Source organism: Medicago truncatula, chromosome 7, assembly GCF_003473485.1.
Source record: "Medicago truncatula cultivar Jemalong A17 chromosome 7, MtrunA17r5.0-ANR, whole genome shotgun sequence".
NCBI classification, from domain to species: domain Eukaryota; kingdom Viridiplantae; phylum Streptophyta; class Magnoliopsida; order Fabales; family Fabaceae; genus Medicago; species Medicago truncatula.
Window position 1 is genome coordinate 27242393 of NC_053048.1, and position 19867 is coordinate 27262259.

Sequence of the window (19867 nt, forward strand, 5' to 3'; positions counted from 1 at the left end):
CGGCATGTGTTAATTTGAGCATTTATTTTTGAACATTGTTGACCTAATTGCCTGTCTTATTTTAACTCTAGCTACTGGATCTAGATTTGTTTTTCTATATATTTATTTCATTAATTTGGCCTGTACATCATATACTATAAGTTTAATATTTATTTCAACCTCTAATTTTTAAGGCAAAGCTGTTGGTGTGCGCACGCAACAGTTGACATGCATATAGTATATGCATTCTAAGAAACGTGTGATAATTTGATTATCTTCATAATTATAAATAAATAAGTTCCCCTTTGTGCTTGTTATCTTTTCATCATATTCCTCTCAACAAAATAAAAAATATTCTTTTCAACTTTTCGTTTTTTTCTTATAAACTAAAGGATTAATTGTTTGAATTGACCATGCAAAATACGCAATGTTGAAAAATGACTCTGTAAAATAAAAAAGAGAGATTCTTTTATTTTTTTTACCTTCTAATATACGCGTGGTCCAAAAAAATGATCTAGAGAGATTGAATTTTTTCATGGTTTTTTTCGGATATCTTTAATTAGGATGTTAAAACATGGTTTTACACACAAAAGTTAGATTTTTCCGACTAGGGACAGATTTATCATGAAATTTTATTACCCATAATTATGAATTTCTTAAACAATTCATAATTAATTTGTATCTCATTTAAAAACTTCAAAATTTCATGGTGAAGGTTCTTATCATGTTCTAACCATGCCTACAGAATTATATAACGAAATTTGATCCGTCAGTATATGCTTACTCGGAACAAAATTGCAATTTCGCACGTTTTTGTTGAAAAATAATAATCGATCGAAACATCTTTGAAAACCTACGAAATTTTGCAGATTCTTTTTTTGTATTTCTATAAATGTCTCTGCAAACAATCAGCTCAAAATTAGTTTTTAGGTTAGTGTTTTCATTTTTTTGTTTTTTGTGTTTTTGATGCTTTAAAAATTCATAATTAATTCAACCTTAGTTGAAAAATTATAAATTTTTGTGTAAAGTCATATTTTAATGTCCTAAACATGCTTGAAAATATTCAACCTCTAAGAAGATTTTTTGGACTTCAACTATATTACAAGGTCAAAAGCCTATACTTGATGCTTATTAGGCCAAAAACCACTATCGAATAGTGCCCCGATTAACATATGATTCAAAAGGTAGTGTATGATGTATCGTCAACAAAATACAAAACTATCTGTACGCCCACCAATGAGAAGCTTTAGATTCCTGATAATCTTTAATGTCTCCGACCATCATTACTCTACGATGGTTGATGGATATAAAAATTGTTGTACAAAACAGTTTTCTACCGACTCTTTAGGAGTTGTTCCATAAGTTCTATGGAAGGATCCTTAGACCACCACTCAAGTACACAATTATTATCCTTTCAATACATCTCACTCTTGCTGTCTTACCTAAATAAGTGTCGCCGTGTTTGCAAGTGTCTCCCGAATTGCAAAGCCATGGTTGCTGCTCGACAAATGTCAACATTATGATCACTTCAGGTCATTAGTGAAAATTAAATTCTTAATGAGGATGAACGAAAAAATAGTCTGCACGAAACTTTAGCAACATACAAGGATATTTAATTTTAATAAAGAAACAAAGACTAGTCTTAAAGCAACCAAACAATGGCATTTTTTTTAAAACATCAATTATTTATTAAAAATTATATATTTAATATTTATTAAATGTACAAATTCTAATATAAACTTACTATTTACAACTTCTTAAACATGTGAAATTTTACACATTATGCAAAAATCCTTAGTTTATTAATATTTTGTTGAGGGAAAGGTTTCAAATGAAAAAATGCTTAATTTATTGATATTTTGTTGAGGAACAGTTTCACAATATCTATAATTAAATTTATTGCATATGTACATCCAACAAATAGAAATATTCATCCAATAATTTGTTAGTGTAGGCTTCCGGTGTGCGCATGCCGTAGTTTATCACATATGCACATTCTAAAAAACATATTCATATTCAAAATCCTTAAACAAATAAGTTTCCCTCTTAACATATTTGTGTTTGTTAAGTTGGTGCTGGGAAAACATGGAATGAATAATACATTTTATCGTTTAAATATTTGTCTTTTGTTTTATTAGGGATAACATGCATGTCTCATGTTATTTTTACGTATTCGTTACAATATCTGTCTTGCGTTTTTTCTTCTTCTTCATCAAAGACAAATATTTAATTTATTCACTAATTTTAACTGATTATTCAATGACAATCATTTTAACTGATTATTTTCCATTACTTACAACTAGAGGAAAGACGTGCACCATCGTGCCCGTTTATCCGCTCTTTCTACTGCAATAACGCATGTGATTATTTTATTATGATTGTTTGTATAGTTTTGATTAAAAATTTTAAATTTTTAAATATTATGAAAATTATTGATATATTGATTTATAAACAAAATATTGTCAAGGCATATAACAAAATTATTTTTGAACTCAACATATTTTAGTTTGCCTGCATATAAAATTAAGGTAAAATAATGATCATTTATTGTTTATTCTAATAGTAATTAGTAACATCATAACATAAGTGTGTTGTGTAAAAGAAACATCATAAATAAATGTATAAATGACATGTTATGTAAAAGACACATTGTAATGATTGCGATAAAATAATATCTTTAAAAACTACATTTTTCGTAAAGTCTCCATCTTCCGCTTCTATTTTCCCTTCTTTAATGAGAACTTTTGTTGAATTTTGAGAAACTCCTCTTGAAAAGGCTACATATAATTGACCATGGCTGAAAACATGCCGTGGAAAATAGATTCCGACATTGAAAATGGTCTGCCTTTGTGACTTATTTATGGTAATAGAAAAACTTAGTCTAATGGGAAACTGTTTTCTACTAAGCACAAAGGGAAGTCATGAACTCACATTTGTTTTTCATTTAATTCTGGACAAAAATGCTCTTTTTCCAGCATTGCTTCCTGTTAGGATTTCCATATTCAACATATTCTTAAATAAACCACGACATAAAATCGCGTTCCATTACACAGGCCATATCTAGGGTCTATGTTTCGCAACAACATCAAAGGTGCACCTTTTTTACCTTTAAAATATGTGATGAGAATCTTCCTTTAGCAGTTGAGTTTAAAAATTCATGTTGATATAAGTTATGAGTATTCCCTTCAACCTCGTTAAATGACAACAAATTATGTTATTCTCCTGGAAACTAATTGATAATTATGTCATTCAATTTTTGAACATCATCATTTGTAGGTGTAATTATGGCTCTTTCAACCATATATAAATTATGATATTACTCCTCGCCTATGAATCACATACATTCGTCATATTAGATGTGTCTGAACACGTGTTGCATCCGTATCCACTAATATAATTACCCTAAATTATATGATTCTTTCAAATTATCAACGTTATTGGCGTGTCAGTATCCGTGTTGTATCTGGTGTCGGTGTTCGTATCCATACTCTTAGCGGTCTTCTCTTTTTATGGTCTCTCAAATGGTGGCTTGAAAGTAACTAATAACAAAAGATGGTGGTTTGAAGCTTTCTAGTGTTTCTGTTTTTAGTTGCAGGTAACATGAGTGTAATTATCGTTTAACAATTTTGAATATAGTTTAAATGGTTTTAACACTTTGATTTCACTATATTTGGTTGGATATTGGACGGGGGGCATGGGAGCAGTTTATCAATTGTACACATGCAACGTTTCGAATCACAAAGAAAACAACAATGCTTTTATTCCTTTAAACGGCAGTGGGAAGAGCTTAGCGGCAGGTGATGTTATTACTTATTTTCCTTTTATTTAATAATTAAAAAAAAACCACAGTTCTCTTTATATATAAAAAAAAAGTCACGCTATCATAGTTTGCATAAACAATTATAAACCAGTAAAGTCAAATAATTTTTAAAATTAATCGTAAACAATTTGAATCATAATCGCTTATAAACCAGCAAAGTCAAATATATAATCCATAAAATTAATCGACTTTGATTAGTTTTAACATGAAAGAAAAAGAAAAAAAAAACTAAAAAGGTTAATTCTGAATTCCAATGCAGGGGGTTGAGGAAAACTAAACAATACGGGAACGGACTATTAACTGTGAGAACCCTACTTATTAATATTTATTATAGTGCTAACAAAAAATTTTCTAAAATATTTTGAGTCCTATAATATTTTTTTAGAGGATTTAAAGTCCAATCTTCAACATTAATTTTTGCTCACGTTTGTTTCAATTGTTCAAAGGCTAAGGAAGAGTAAATTATATTATTAAAATAATAAATAATATGGAAATTAATACTGTTTTTTGTGGAAGTAATAAAATAATATTTAAATATTATTTTTTGTGGATGGGATATGAAAATACTTGGCAATCTTTGTGGGTTGTATTGAGGCGAACAACACAGATGTACAACATAAAATCGGCTGATAAAAAGGTAACTTGAGTTTTTGTTTTGTGCTAGTAATTTAGTTGATTTGTGGTTAACGGAGGTAAAAGAGAGTTAACGGGGACGATTAGTGACATGGATTAGTAATTTAGTTGTTATTTTATAATTGACTAACATTAAGAAGAATTCATAAGGAATTGTGTGTAAGTTTTCTTTTAAATTAAATTTATTCTTATATATTTGTTACATGTGTTATTTGTATTTAAAATTAAAATAAAAAATTAAGGGTATTTTTGAAAAGAAAAGTCCAACCCAAAAGGGTGCTGAAAGGGGTAGTTTTCTTTATATATAGTATAGATATATTTGTTACATGTATTATTTGTATTTAAAATTAAAATAAAAACTTAAGGGTATTTTTGGAAAGAAAAGTCAAACCCAAAAGCGTGCTGAAAGGGGTAGTTTTCTATATATATAGTATAGATATATAGTATAGATAACACATTACCATACAACTCACCCGCACGACGCATGGATGTACGATCTAGTTTGTTTTTATTCATGAAAGTGAAATCCCACACACGAAATACAAAAATTGAATGCTTATTCAAAGTAGAAATATAAAGAACATAAAAAAAAAAAAAAAAATTGATTTGAATTATTTTGAGCTTCATAATATCAAGGCGTGTCATATACTTGTTGGCAATTACTCCACTTTTGAACTTTAAGAAAATCCATGTGCCACTTGGATTTTTCAAACTTAATGTGAATCCAAACATCCACTAAAACCTCGGTGCTCAAATTGGAACAGGATCAACCAACACTTCTTTAATACATGTCTTCATTAGTCCGTCAGAATCCGTGTAGTTATCTTTGTTTTTGTAAATAACATCCATAAAACGTGAAAGATTAAGAACACGAGTCATAAAAGGCATCGGAACTTCGGTTGGCCTAAGACATTCTTCATTTATATCTTTCCAAACAATTGTCATTCTATTTTTGCATTCTTGAATAGCAGCTTCTCTCGACATATCAAATTGCTTCATATAACAATCTAACAATGAGCAAACATGTCCTCTTTTCTGTTCAAACTGTACAATAGAAAATAAATAATGCAAGTGGTCATTTCGAGTGAAAGAAAACAATAATATGTTAGTGAGTAGTTAATTTTGTTATTTTATAAATACCTCGCTGGAAACAATTTCATCCATTAGCCTGCAAAGAGTTGCAGCGGCGTTAACAATTCTTGGCTCATTTGATACCCAATTGAAGATCTCCTTTGTGGCTATGTCACCCATACCAATGTAAGAGGTTAATATCAGCAAAGGGTAAGCACCTGATTTTTTTGATATGCGCATGTACTCTTCTGTTGTTGGTATATGGTTTTCATTCAGCCATCTCGCCTCTGTCATAAATGCTTGCACTGACTTTTTGAACTGCCATCATTAACATACAAAAAAATTAAATACGAGGATACTCATGTGTCTTATGTTGACTAAAAGGTGTGTTTTTTTTTTGTTGTCGTAGGGACTAGAAGCGAAAATTTTAATATTTGTAGGGACGTTTTACCTAACTAGTCAAAAAAAAGTTAGCGGTTTTTTGGTCTATCCTTTTCTTATTTTAAAAATCAAGATATGATATAGAGACTAACTAATCTAAGGGGTCCCATCCAACAATTCACTTATATGGATTTGCCCACCGAAATGGACATAGGGAAAATTGAAAGTGGATAGTTGAAAGGAGCACACACCAAAAACCGAAACCAAAAACACTCAACCAACACAAATGGTTTTTTAGTTTATCCTTACCTAACTATAGCTAATTTTATAAAACAAATACATATTTATATTGTTTTACTTACTAAACTGAACCACAAAGAAGTGAACAGTAGAAATTTTCAAAAAATAGTTAAAAGTACATAAAAAAAATTGTGGCCAATACTCAAGTACTAGTGGGTAATTAGAAAAAGCAGAAAGTCATACTTCAATTTTGTAGTAGTCAAGGGTATATATCCTTCCTTCTTTTCTCATTTCTTTCTCTATTTCTTCGTAAATTGTTAAGAATGATCTATAGATAGGTTTCATGTAGTCTGGAAGTTCGTCCAAGCTGCTAATATCCCACCTGAAAAAAATTATAGATGGAAAATGAACTACTTTTAATTAGCAACCGAAAAATAAATTTGATGAAAATATTAATCTGTATATGATATCTTATTCAACCTTTCAACTGCCTTGGTAAAAAGTTCCAGTTCATCAATTGTTCCATATGCATCATATGTATCATCAATGATTGAAAGTAGGGTGATTACTTTAATCATCATTTTTCTTGCTTGAGAATATTGGGGTTCAAAAAATGCAGTCAAAACCCAAAAGCTACATTCCGCGATCCTATCTCTTGCATAAGGTAGTTTGGTAGAGAAGTCCAACTCCTTCCACCATCTTTAAAGATGAAAAACAATATAGTTATTACAAGGTTTAATATTTCCATGATATTCCTAATATTATCTTAATACAAAAGATTGGAGTGTGTAATCTAAGTACTTACTTGGAAATGTTTCCAAACTCTTTTTGATGTAGGGATTGGAGTAAATTGAAATCCAATTTTGCGAAAGTGAGTAGAACTTCATCACAGGTAGGATCTTTCTCATAGATAGAAATGTAGTGTCGTGCCTCTAGCCTTGGTATGTTTTTGTGGAGAGCCTGCTTTAAGGTATATTCGATTTGTGCAGCAAGTGAAGGGCTCGATTGAGAGGCAATGGACTCGAGGTGAGTTGAAGTGAAATTTAATGCTTCTTCTAAAATGTCATCTTCATGAACCATCATATGTGATGCTTCATACAAGCTTAACATCCCCTCAACATCCGTGCTAAGATTTTCATTAAAGTTTCCTTGCTTGTCTTTAAATTTGTTGAACACATCTAGTATAATTATTAAAAACAACCATTTGAGTCAATGAAATAACAAAACAATACTAATAAAAAAAAATATGCAAGTAATAAAAATACGTATCAAATTTTGCCACTAAGCGTTACAGGAAACGCTAAGACCTGTATTAGACGCCACTGAAAATAAGAACCTTTCTTAAGATTATAAAGAAAGTAACAAAAAAATTTCTCACCAAAACATTGAAACATTAAAATAAGAACTTTTTCTTTTGTAAGTACAATTTTTTTATGGACTAAGCGTTGTTCTAATTTTTTGAATTAATTATTGATGCAATGTAAGACAACAAAATAGTTAATTAAACAGAAATCAATATATAAATGCAAATAAAGTTGAGGCATGCATATATATACTTGGTGAAACGTGAAGTCCTTGTTGCCTGAACACCCTAAATAGCATGGCAAGAGAGCACAGGCTGTCTTCAAGCGTTATTTCTCCATTTTCAACATAACTTTTGTGAATATGTTGCAAAACTTCATCAATCTCTTTTTCAAAATGATAACCAACACCCAAACGACATATTGAATCAATCAATTTGACTTTTGTCAAGGGCATCTCAGTCTTTGAGACAAGCATGTTTCTCACTTCATCTTTCAACGTATCAATTTGTGATGCAAGATTCTGATCAAGTTCCTGTGAGGTGTTTGAGAAAAAAAAATTAATTATTAACAAAATTCACTTGATTATAAATAAATTTAACAAAATTCACTTGAGTTTCTTAATTATATATATATATATATATATTGACATCCCAAAAGAAAATACTAGTAATAATCGTTGTTAACTACATAAATGAATGGAGAACATATAATATTAATATATAGAATAATAGAAAACAACTAGTGGCAATATATATGTACCATGGTTTCTGAAGCATACTGAAGGAAGAAACCCCCCCAAACGCTTGGGTGATAATCTGCAAGATTTCTTTGCTTGGCGTCATGATCAGAGTAAGCTACAGTAGACATCCCAATTACTTTAATTTATTTATACCTTTCCCTAATTCTTCAACTCTAATGTTTTGGTTTGTGAAAGAAGAAGGTGTCTATATAGATATTTATAGTAAACTTTAAAGAATTATACTAATTCCCATTGTACGCATGTTGAACTAAAACTTTTTTAATATATTCTCAAGTTCCTGCATGTGTTAAAAACCTTTAAAATATATTCTCAAGTTTCGGCATGTGTTAATTTGAGCATTTATTTTTGAACATTGTTGACCTAATTGCCTGTCTTATTTTAACTCTAGCTACTGGATCTAGATTTGTTTTTCTATATATTTATTTCATTAATTTGGCCTGTACATCATATACTATAAGTTTAATATTTATTTCAACCTCTAATTTTTAAGGCAAAGCTGTTGGTGTGCGCACGCAACAGTTGACATGCATATAGTATATGCATTCTAAGAAACGTGTGATAATTTGATTATCTTCATAATTATAAATAAATAAGTTCCCCTTTGTGCTTGTTATCTTTTCATCATATTCCTCTCAACAAAATAAAAAATATTCTTTTCAACTTTTCGTTTTTTTCTTATAAACTAAAGGATTAATTGTTTGAATTGACCATGCAAAATACGCAATGTTGAAAAATGACTCTGTAAAATAAAAAAGAGAGATTCTTTTATTTTTTTTACCTTCTAATATACGCGTGGTCCAAAAAAATGATCTAGAGAGATTGAATTTTTTCATGGTTTTTTTCGGATATCTTTAATTAGGATGTTAAAACATGGTTTTACACACAAAAGTTAGATTTTTCCGACTAGGGACAGATTTATCATGAAATTTTATTACCCATAATTATGAATTTCTTAAACAATTCATAATTAATTTGTATCTCATTTAAAAACTTCAAAATTTCATGGTGAAGGTTCTTATCATGTTCTAACCATGCCTACAGAATTATATAACGAAATTTGATCCGTCAGTATATGCTTACTCGGAACAAAATTGCAATTTCGCACGTTTTTGTTGAAAAATAATAATCGATCGAAACATCTTTGAAAACCTACGAAATTTTGCAGATTCTTTTTTTGTATTTCTATAAATGTCTCTGCAAACAATCAGCTCAAAATTAGTTTTTAGGTTAGTGTTTTCATTTTTTTGTTTTTTGTGTTTTTGATGCTTTAAAAATTCATAATTAATTCAACCTTAGTTGAAAAATTATAAATTTTTGTGTAAAGTCATATTTTAATGTCCTAAACATGCTTGAAAATATTCAACCTCTAAGAAGATTTTTTGGACTTCAACTATATTACAAGGTCAAAAGCCTATACTTGATGCTTATTAGGCCAAAAACCACTATCGAATAGTGCCCCGATTAACATATGATTCAAAAGGTAGTGTATGATGTATCGTCAACAAAATACAAAACTATCTGTACGCCCACCAATGAGAAGCTTTAGATTCCTGATAATCTTTAATGTCTCCGACCATCATTACTCTACGATGGTTGATGGATATAAAAATTGTTGTACAAAACAGTTTTCTACCGACTCTTTAGGAGTTGTTCCATAAGTTCTATGGAAGGATCCTTAGACCACCACTCAAGTACACAATTATTATCCTTTCAATACATCTCACTCTTGCTGTCTTACCTAAATAAGTGTCGCCGTGTTTGCAAGTGTCTCCCGAATTGCAAAGCCATGGTTGCTGCTCGACAAATGTCAACATTATGATCACTTCAGGTCATTAGTGAAAATTAAATTCTTAATGAGGATGAACGAAAAAATAGTCTGCACGAAACTTTAGCAACATACAAGGATATTTAATTTTAATAAAGAAACAAAGACTAGTCTTAAAGCAACCAAACAATGGCATTTTTTTTTAAAACATCAATTATTTATTAAAAATTATATATTTAATATTTATTAAATGTACAAATTCTAATATAAACTTACTATTTACAACTTCTTAAACATGTGAAATTTTACACATTATGCAAAAATCCTTAGTTTATTAATATTTTGTTGAGGGAAAGGTTTCAAATGAAAAAATGCTTAATTTATTGATATTTTGTTGAGGAACAGTTTCACAATATCTATAATTAAATTTATTGCATATGTACATCCAACAAATAGAAATATTCATCCAATAATTTGTTAGTGTAGGCTTCCGGTGTGCGCATGCCGTAGTTTATCACATATGCACATTCTAAAAAACATATTCATATTCAAAATCCTTAAACAAATAAGTTTCCCTCTTAACATATTTGTGTTTGTTAAGTTGGTGCTGGGAAAACATGGAATGAATAATACATTTTATCGTTTAAATATTTGTCTTTTGTTTTATTAGGGATAACATGCATGTCTCATGTTATTTTTACGTATTCGTTACAATATCTGTCTTGCGTTTTTTCTTCTTCTTCATCAAAGACAAATATTTAATTTATTCACTAATTTTAACTGATTATTCAATGACAATCATTTTAACTGATTATTTTCCATTACTTACAACTAGAGGAAAGACGTGCACCATCGTGCCCGTTTATCCGCTCTTTCTACTGCAATAACGCATGTGATTATTTTATTATGATTGTTTGTATAGTTTTGATTAAAAATTTTAAATTTTTAAATATTATGAAAATTATTGATATATTGATTTATAAACAAAATATTGTCAAGGCATATAACAAAATTATTTTTGAACTCAACATATTTTAGTTTGCCTGCATATAAAATTAAGGTAAAATAATGATCATTTATTGTTTATTCTAATAGTAATTAGTAACATCATAACATAAGTGTGTTGTGTAAAAGAAACATCATAAATAAATGTATAAATGACATGTTATGTAAAAGACACATTGTAATGATTGCGATAAAATAATATCTTTAAAAACTACATTTTTCGTAAAGTCTCCATCTTCCGCTTCTATTTTCCCTTCTTTAATGAGAACTTTTGTTGAATTTTGAGAAACTCCTCTTGAAAAGGCTACATATAATTGACCATGGCTGAAAACATGCCGTGGAAAATAGATTCCGACATTGAAAATGGTCTGCCTTTGTGACTTATTTATGGTAATAGAAAAACTTAGTCTAATGGGAAACTGTTTTCTACTAAGCACAAAGGGAAGTCATGAACTCACATTTGTTTTTCATTTAATTCTGGACAAAAATGCTCTTTTTCCAGCATTGCTTCCTGTTAGGATTTCCATATTCAACATATTCTTAAATAAACCACGACATAAAATCGCGTTCCATTACACAGGCCATATCTAGGGTCTATGTTTCGCAACAACATCAAAGGTGCACCTTTTTTTACCTTTAAAATATGTGATGAGAATCTTCCTTTAGCAGTTGAGTTTAAAAATTCATGTTGATATAAGTTATGAGTATTCCCTTCAACCTCGTTAAATGACAACAAATTATGTTATTCTCCTGGAAACTAATTGATAATTATGTCATTCAATTTTTGAACATCATCATTTGTAGGTGTAATTATGGCTCTTTCAACCATATATAAATTATGATATTACTCCTCGCCTATGAATCACATACATTCGTCATATTAGATGTGTCTGAACACGTGTTGCATCCGTATCCACTAATATAATTACCCTAAATTATATGATTCTTTCAAATTATCAACGTTATTGGCGTGTCAGTATCCGTGTTGTATCTGGTGTCGGTGTTCGTATCCATACTCTTAGCGGTCTTCTCTTTTTATGGTCTCTCAAATGGTGGCTTGAAAGTAACTAATAACAAAAGATGGTGGTTTGAAGCTTTCTAGTGTTTCTGTTTTTAGTTGCAGGTAACATGAGTGTAATTATCGTTTAACAATTTTGAATATAGTTTAAATGGTTTTAACACTTTGATTTCACTATATTTGTTGGATATTGGACGGGGGGCATGGGAGCAGTTTATCAATTGTACACATGCAATGTTTCGAATCACAAAGAAAACAACAATGCTTTTATTCCTTTAAACGGCAGTGGGAAGAGCTTAGCGGCAGGTGATGTTATTACTTATTTTCCTTTATTTAATAATTAAAAAAAAACCACAGTTCTCTTTATATATAAAAAAAAAGTCACGCTATCATAGTTTGCATAAACAATTATAAACCAGTAAAGTCAAATAATTTTTAAAATTAATCGTAAACAATTTGAATCATAATCGCTTATAAACCAGCAAAGTCAAATATATAATCCATAAATTAATCGACTTGATTAGTTTTAACATGAAAGAAAAAGAAAAAAAAAACTAAAAAGGTTAATTCTGAATTCCAATGCAGGGGTTGAGGAAAACTAAACAATACGGGAACGGACTATTAACTGTGAGAACCCTACTTATTAATATTTATTATAGTGCTAACAAAAAATTTTCTAAAATATTTTGAGTCCTATAATATTTTTTTAGAGGATTTAAAGTCCAATCTTCAACATTAATTTTGCTCACGTTTGTTTCAATTGTTCAAAGGCTAAGGAAGAGTAAATTATATTATTAAAATAATAAATAATATGGAAATTAATACTGTTTTTTGTGGAAGTAATAAAATAATATTTAAATATTATTTTTGTGGATGGGATATGAAAATACTTGGCAATCTTTGTGGGTTGTATTGAGGCGAACAACACAGATGTACAACATAAAATCGGCTGATAAAAAGGTAACTTGAGTTTTTGTTTTGTGCTAGTAATTTAGTTGATTTGTGGTTAACGGAGGTAAAAGAGAGTTAACGGGGACGATTAGTGACATGGATTAGTAATTTAGTTGTTATTTTATAATTGACTAACATTAAGAAGAATTCATAAGGAATGTGTGTAAGTTTTCTTTTAAATTAAATTTATTCTTATATATTTGTTACATGTGTTATTTGTATTTAAAATTAAAATAAAAAATTAAGGGTATTTTTGAAAAGAAAAGTCCAACCCAAAAGGGTGCTGAAAGGGGTAGTTTTCTTTATATATAGTATATATATATTGTTACATGTATTATTTGTATTTAAAATTAAAATAAAAACTTAAGGGTATTTTTGGAAAGAAAGTCAAACCCAAAAGCGTGCTGAAAGGGGTAGTTTCTATATATATAGTATAGATATATAGTATAGATAACACATTACCATACAACTCACCCGCACGACGCATGATGTACGATCTAGTTGTTTTTATTCATGAAAGTGAAATCCCACACACGAAATACAAAAATTGAATGCTTATTCAAAGTAGAAATATAAAGAACATAAAAAAAAAAAAAAAAAATTGATTTGAATTATTTTGAGCTTCATAATATCAAGGCGTGTCATATACTTGTTGGCAATTACTCCACTTTTGAACTTTAAGAAAATCCATGTGCCACTTGGATTTTTCAAACTTAATGTGAATCCAAACATCCACTAAAACCTCGGTGCTCAAATTGGAACAGGATCAACCAACACTTCTTTAATACATGTCTTCATTAGTCCGTCAGAATCCGTGTAGTTATCTTTGTTTTTGTAAATAACATCCATAAAACGTGAAAGATTAAGAACACGAGTCATAAAAGGCATCGGAACTTCGGTTGGCCTAAGACATTCTTCATTTATATCTTTCCAAACAATTGTCATTCTATTTTGCATTCTTGAATAGCAGCTTCTCTCGACATATCAAATTGCTTCATATAACAATCTAACAATGAGCAAACATGTCCTCTTTTCTGTTCAAACTGTACAATAGAAAATAAATAATGCAAGTGGTCATTTCGAGTGAAAGAAAACAATAATATGTTAGTGAGTAGTTAATTTTGTTATTTTATAAATACCTCGCTGGAAACAATTTCATCCATTAGCCTGCAAAGAGTTGCAGCGGCGTTAACAATTCTTGGCTCATTTGATACCCAATTGAAGATCTCCTTTGTGGCTATGTCACCCATACCAATGTAAGAGGTTAATATCAGCAAAGGGTAAGCACCTGATTTTTTTGATATGCGCATGTACTCTTCTGTTGTTGGTATATGGTTTTCATTCAGCCATCTCGCCTCTGTCATAAATGCTTGCACTGACTTTTTGAACTGCCATCATTAACATACAAAAAAATTAAATACGAGGATACTCATGTGTCTTATGTTGACTAAAAGGTGTGTTTTTTTTTTGTTGTCGTAGGGACTAGAAGCGAAAATTTTAATATTTGTAGGGACGTTTTACCTAACTAGTCTAAAAAAAAGTTAGCGGTTTTTTGGTCTATCCTTTTCTTATTTTAAAAATCAAGATATGATATAGAGACTAACTAATCTAAGGGGTCCCATCCAACAATTCACTTATATGGATTTGCCCACCGAAATGGACATAGGGAAAATTGAAAGTGGATAGTTGAAAGGAGCACACACCAAAAACCGAAACCAAAAACACTCAACCAACACAAATGGTTTTTTAGTTTATCCTTACCTAACTATAGCTAATTTTATAAAACAAATACATATTTATATGTTTTACTTACTAAACTGAACCACAAAGAAGTGAACAGTAGAAATTTTCAAAAAATAGTTAAAAGTACATAAAAAAAATTGTGGCCAATACTCAAGTACTAGTGGGTAATTAGAAAAGCAGAAAGTCATACTTCAATTTTGTAGTAGTCAAGGGTATATATCCTTCCTTCTTTTCTCATTTCTTTCTCTATTTCTTCGTAAATTGTTAAGAATGATCTATAGATAGGTTTCATGTAGTCTGGAAGTTCGTCCAAGCTGCTAATATCCCACCTGAAAAAATTATAGATGGAAAATGAACTACTTTTAATTAGCAACCGAAAAATAAATTTGATGAAAATATTAATCTGTATATGATATCTTATTCAACCTTTCAACTGCCTTGGTAAAAAGTTCCAGTTCATCAATTGTTCCATATGCATCATATGTATCATCAATGATTGAAAGTAGGGTGATTACTTTAATCATCATTTTTCTTGCTTGAGAATATTGGGGTTCAAAAAATGCAGTCAAAACCCAAAGCTACATTCCGCGATCCTATCTCTTGCATAAGGTAGTTTGGTAGAGAAGTCCAACTCCTTCCACATCTTTAAAGATGAAAAACAATATAGTTATTACAAGGTTTAATATTTCCATGATATTCCTAATATTATCTTAATACAAAAGATTGGAGTGTGTAATCTAAGTACTTACTTGGAAATGTTTCCAAACTCTTTTTGATGTAGGGATTGGAGTAAATTGAAATCCAATTTTGCGAAAGTGAGTAGAACTTCATCACAGGTAGGATCTTTCTCATAGATAGAAATGTAGTGTCGTGCCTCTAGCCTTGGTATGTTTTTGTGGAGAGCCTGCTTTAAGGTATATTCGATTTGTGCAGCAAGTGAAGGGCTCGATTGAGAGGCAATGGACTCGAGGTGAGTTGAAGTGAAATTTAATGCTTCTTCTAAAATGTCATCTTCATGAACCATCATATGTGATGCTTCATACAAGCTTAACATCCCCTCAACATCCGTGCTAAGATTTTCATTAAAGTTTCCTTGCTTGTCTTTAAATTTGTTGAACACATCTAGTATAATTATTAAAACAACCATTTGAGTCAATGAAATAACAAAACAATACTAATAAAAAAAAATATGCAAGTAATACAAAATACGTATCAATTTTGCCACTAAGCGTTACAGGAACGCTAAGACTGTATTAGACGCCACTGAAAATAAGAACCTTTCTTAGAGATTATAAGAAAGTAACAAAAAAATTTCTCACCAAAACATTGAAACATTAAAATAAGAACTTTTTCTTTTGTAAGTACAATTTTTTTATGGACTAAGCGTTGTTCTAATTTTTTGAATTAATTATTGATGCAATGTAAGACAACAAAATAGTTAATTAAACAGAAATCAATATATAAATGCAAATAAAGTTGAGGCATGCATATATATACTTGGTGAAACGTGAAGTCCTTGTTGCCTGAACACCCTAAATAGCATGGCAAGAGAGCACAGGCTGTCTTCAAGCGTTATTTCTCCATTTTCAACATAACTTTTGTGAATATGTTGCAAAACTTCATCAATCTCTTTTTCAAAATGATAACCAACACCCAAACGACATATTGAATCAATCAATTTGACTTTTGTCAAGGGCATCTCAGTCTTTGAGACAAGCATGTTTCTCACTTCATCTTTCAACGTATCAATTTGTGATGCAAGATTCTGATCAAGTTCCTGTGAGGTGTTTGAGAAAAAAAAATTAATTATTAACAAAATTCACTTGATTATAAATAATTTAACAAAATTCACTTGAGTTTCTTAATTATATATATATATATATATATTGACATCCCAAAAGAAAATACTAGTAATAATCGTTGTTAACTACATAAATGAATGGAGAACATATAATATTAATATATAGAATAATAGAAAACAACTAGTGGCAATATATATGTACCATGGTTTCTGAAGCATACTGAAGGAAGAAACCCCCCAAACGCTTGGGTGATAATCTGCAAGATTTCTTTGCTTGGCGTCATGATCAGAGTAAGCTACAGTAGACATCCCAATTACTTTAATTTATTTATACCTTTCCCTAATTCTTCAACTCTAATGTTTTGGTTTGTGAAAGAAGAAGGTGTCTATATAGATATTTATAGTAAACTTTAAAGAATTATACTAATTCCCATTGTACGCATGTTGAACTAAAACTTTTTAATATATTCTCAAGTTCCTGCATGTGTTAAAAACCTTTAAAATATATTCTCAAGTTTCGGCATGTGTTAATTTGAGCATTTATTTTTGAACATTGTTGACCTAATTGCCTGTCTTATTTTAACTCTAGCTACTGGATCTAGATTTGTTTTTCTATATATTTATTTCATTAATTTGGCCTGTACATCATATACTATAAGTTTAATATTTATTTCAACCTCTAATTTTTAAGGCAAAGCTGTTGGTGTGCGCACGCAACAGTTGACATGCATATAGTATATGCATTCTAAGAAACGTGTGATAATTTGATTATCTTCATAATTATAAATAAATAAGTTCCCCTTTGTGCTTGTTATCTTTTCATCATATTCCTCTCAACAAAATAAAAAATATTCTTTTCAACTTTTCGTTTTTTTCTTATAAACTAAAGGATTAATTGTTTGAATTGACCATGCAAAATACGCAATGTTGAAAAATGACTCTGTAAAATAAAAAAGAGAGATTCTTTTATTTTTTTTACCTTCTAATATACGCGTGGTCCAAAAAAATGATCTAGAGAGATTGAATTTTTTCATGGTTTTTTTCGGATATCTTTAATTAGGATGTTAAAACATGGTTTTACACACAAAAGTTAGATTTTTCCGACTAGGGACAGATTTATCATGAAATTTTATTACCCATAATTATGAATTTCTTAAACAATTCATAATTAATTTGTATCTCATTTAAAAACTTCAAATTTCATGGTGAAGGTTCTTATCATGTTCTAACCATGCCTACAGAATTATATAACGAAATTTGATCCGTCAGTATATGCTTACTCGGAACAAAATTGCAATTTCGCACGTTTTTGTTGAAAAATAATAATCGATCGAAACATCTTTGAAAACCTACGAAATTTTGCAGATTCTTTTTTTGTATTTCTATAAATGTCTCTGCAAACAATCAGCTCAAAATTAGTTTTTAGGTTAGTGTTTTCATTTTTTTGTTTTTTGTGTTTTTGATGCTTTAAAAATTCATAATTAATTCAACCTTAGTTGAAAAATTATAAATTTTTGTGTAAAGTCATATTTTAATGTCCTAAACATGCTTGAAAATATTCAACCTCTAAGAAGATTTTTTGGACTTCAACTATATTACAAGGTCAAAAGCCTATACTTGATGCTTATTAGGCCAAAAACCACTATCGAATAGTGCCCCGATTAACATATGATTCAAAAGGTAGTGTATGATGTATCGTCAACAAAATACAAAACTATCTGTACGCCCACCAATGAGAAGCTTTAGATTCCTGATAATCTTTAATGTCTCCGACCATCATTACTCTACGATGGTTGATGGATATAAAATTGTTGTACAAAACAGTTTTCTACCGACTCTTTAGGAGTTGTTCCATAAGTTCTATGGAAGGATCCTTAGACCACCACTCAAGTACACAATTATTATCCTTTCAATACATCTCACTCTTGCTGTCTTACCTAAATAAGTGTCGCCGTGTTTGCAAGTGTCTCCCGAATTGCAAAGCCATGGTTGCTGCTCGACAAATGTCAACATTATGATCACTTCAGGTCATTAGTGAAAATTAAATTCTTAATGAGGATGAACGAAAAAATAGTCTGCACGAAACTTTAGCAACATACAAGGATATTTAATTTTAATAAAGAAACAAAGACTAGTCTTAAAGCAACCAAACAATGGCATTTTTTTTTAAAACATCAATTATTTATTAAAAATTATATATTTAATATTTATTAAATGTACAAATTCTAATATAAACTTACTATTTACAACTTCTTAAACATGTGAAATTTTACACATTATGCAAAATCCTTAGTTTATTAATATTTTGTTGAGGGAAAGGTTTCAAATGAAAAAATGCTTAATTTATTGATATTTTGTTGAGGAACAGTTTCACAATATCTATAATTAAATTTATTGCATATGTACATCCAACAAATAGAAATATTCATCCAATAATTTGTTAGTGTAGGCTTCCGGTGTGCGCATGCCGTAGTTTATCACATATGCACATTCTAAAAAACATATTCATATTCAAAATCCTTAAACAAATAAGTTTCCCTCTTAACATATTTGTGTTTGTTAAGTTGGTGCTGGGAAAACATGGAATGAATAATACATTTTATCGTTTAAATATTTGTCTTTTGTTTTATTAGGGATAACATGCATGTCTCATGTTATTTTTACGTATTCGTTACAATATCTGTCTTGCGTTTTTTCTTCTTCTTCATCAAAGACAAATATTTAATTTATTCACTAATTTTAACTGATTATTCAATGACAATCATTTTAACTGATTATTTTCCATTACTTACAACTAGAGGAAAGACGTGCACCATCGTGCCCGTTTATCCGCTCTTTCTACTGCAATAACGCATGTGATTATTTTATTATGATTGTTTGTATAGTTTTGATTAAAAATTTTAAATTTTTAAATATTATGAAAATTATTGATATATTGATTTATAAACAAAATATTGTCAAGGCATATAACAAAATTATTTTTGAACTCAACATATTTTAGTTTGCCTGCATATAAAATTAAGGTAAAATAATGATCATTTATTGTTTATTCTAATAGTAATTAGTAACATCATAACATAAGTGTGTTGTGTAAAAGAAACATCATAAATAAATGTATAAATGACATGTTATGTAAAAGACACATTGTAATGATTGCGATAAAATAATATCTTTAAAAACTACATTTTTCGTAAAGTCTCCATCTTCCGCTTCTATTTTCCCTTCTTTAATGAGAACTTTTGTTGAATTTTGAGAAACTCCTCTTGAAAAGGCTACATATAATTGACCATGGCTGAAAACATGCCGTGGAAAATAGATTCCGACATTGAAAATGGTCTGCCTTTGTGACTTATTTATGGTAATAGAAAAACTTAGTCTAATGGGAAACTGTTTTCT

The 19867-nt window shown here is 29.7% G+C and overlaps 2 protein-coding genes across 2 annotated transcripts; both read right to left on the minus strand.

Moving 5' to 3' along the window:
- Positions 1-4915: 4915 nt before the first annotated feature.
- LOC120576878 (probable terpene synthase 2) lies at positions 4916-8348 on the minus strand. Its single transcript, XM_039827471.1, has 7 exons — positions 8188-8348; positions 7681-7960; positions 6930-7302; positions 6605-6823; positions 6368-6506; positions 5573-5821; positions 4916-5476 (listed from the first exon to the last, which is right to left on the minus strand). Exons 1-7 carry the CDS (start codon positions 8293-8295, stop codon positions 5183-5185), a joined length of 1662 nt encoding a protein of 553 aa, XP_039683405.1. The 5' UTR covers positions 8296-8348; the 3' UTR covers positions 4916-5182.
- A 5167-nt stretch (positions 8349-13515) lies between these two features.
- Positions 13516-16833, minus strand: LOC25498399 (probable terpene synthase 2). The gene is given in 10 exon segments (XM_039827495.1): positions 13516-13877; positions 13880-13970; positions 14067-14315; positions 14861-14999; positions 15097-15247; positions 15250-15313; positions 15416-15792; positions 16168-16447; positions 16674-16705; positions 16708-16833. Coding segments are annotated over 10 exon segments (1656 nt in total). The 5' UTR covers positions 16781-16833; the 3' UTR covers positions 13516-13677.
- Positions 16834-19867: the final 3034 nt, after the last annotated feature.

Bases quoted from the DNA above. Each gene is read 5' to 3' on its own strand.
- LOC120576878 (XM_039827471.1), bottom strand. From the start codon at position 8,295: ATGTCTACTGTAGCTTACTCTGATCATGACGCCAAGCAAAGAAATCTT. The intron at 7,961-8,187 runs GTACATATATAT...AACACCTCACAG, and splicing joins AGTATGCTTCAGAAACCATG to GAACTTGATCAGAATCTTGC. The intron at 6,824-6,929 runs GTAAGTACTTAG...TCATCTTTAAAG, and splicing joins GAGTTTGGAAACATTTCCAA to ATGGTGGAAGGAGTTGGACT.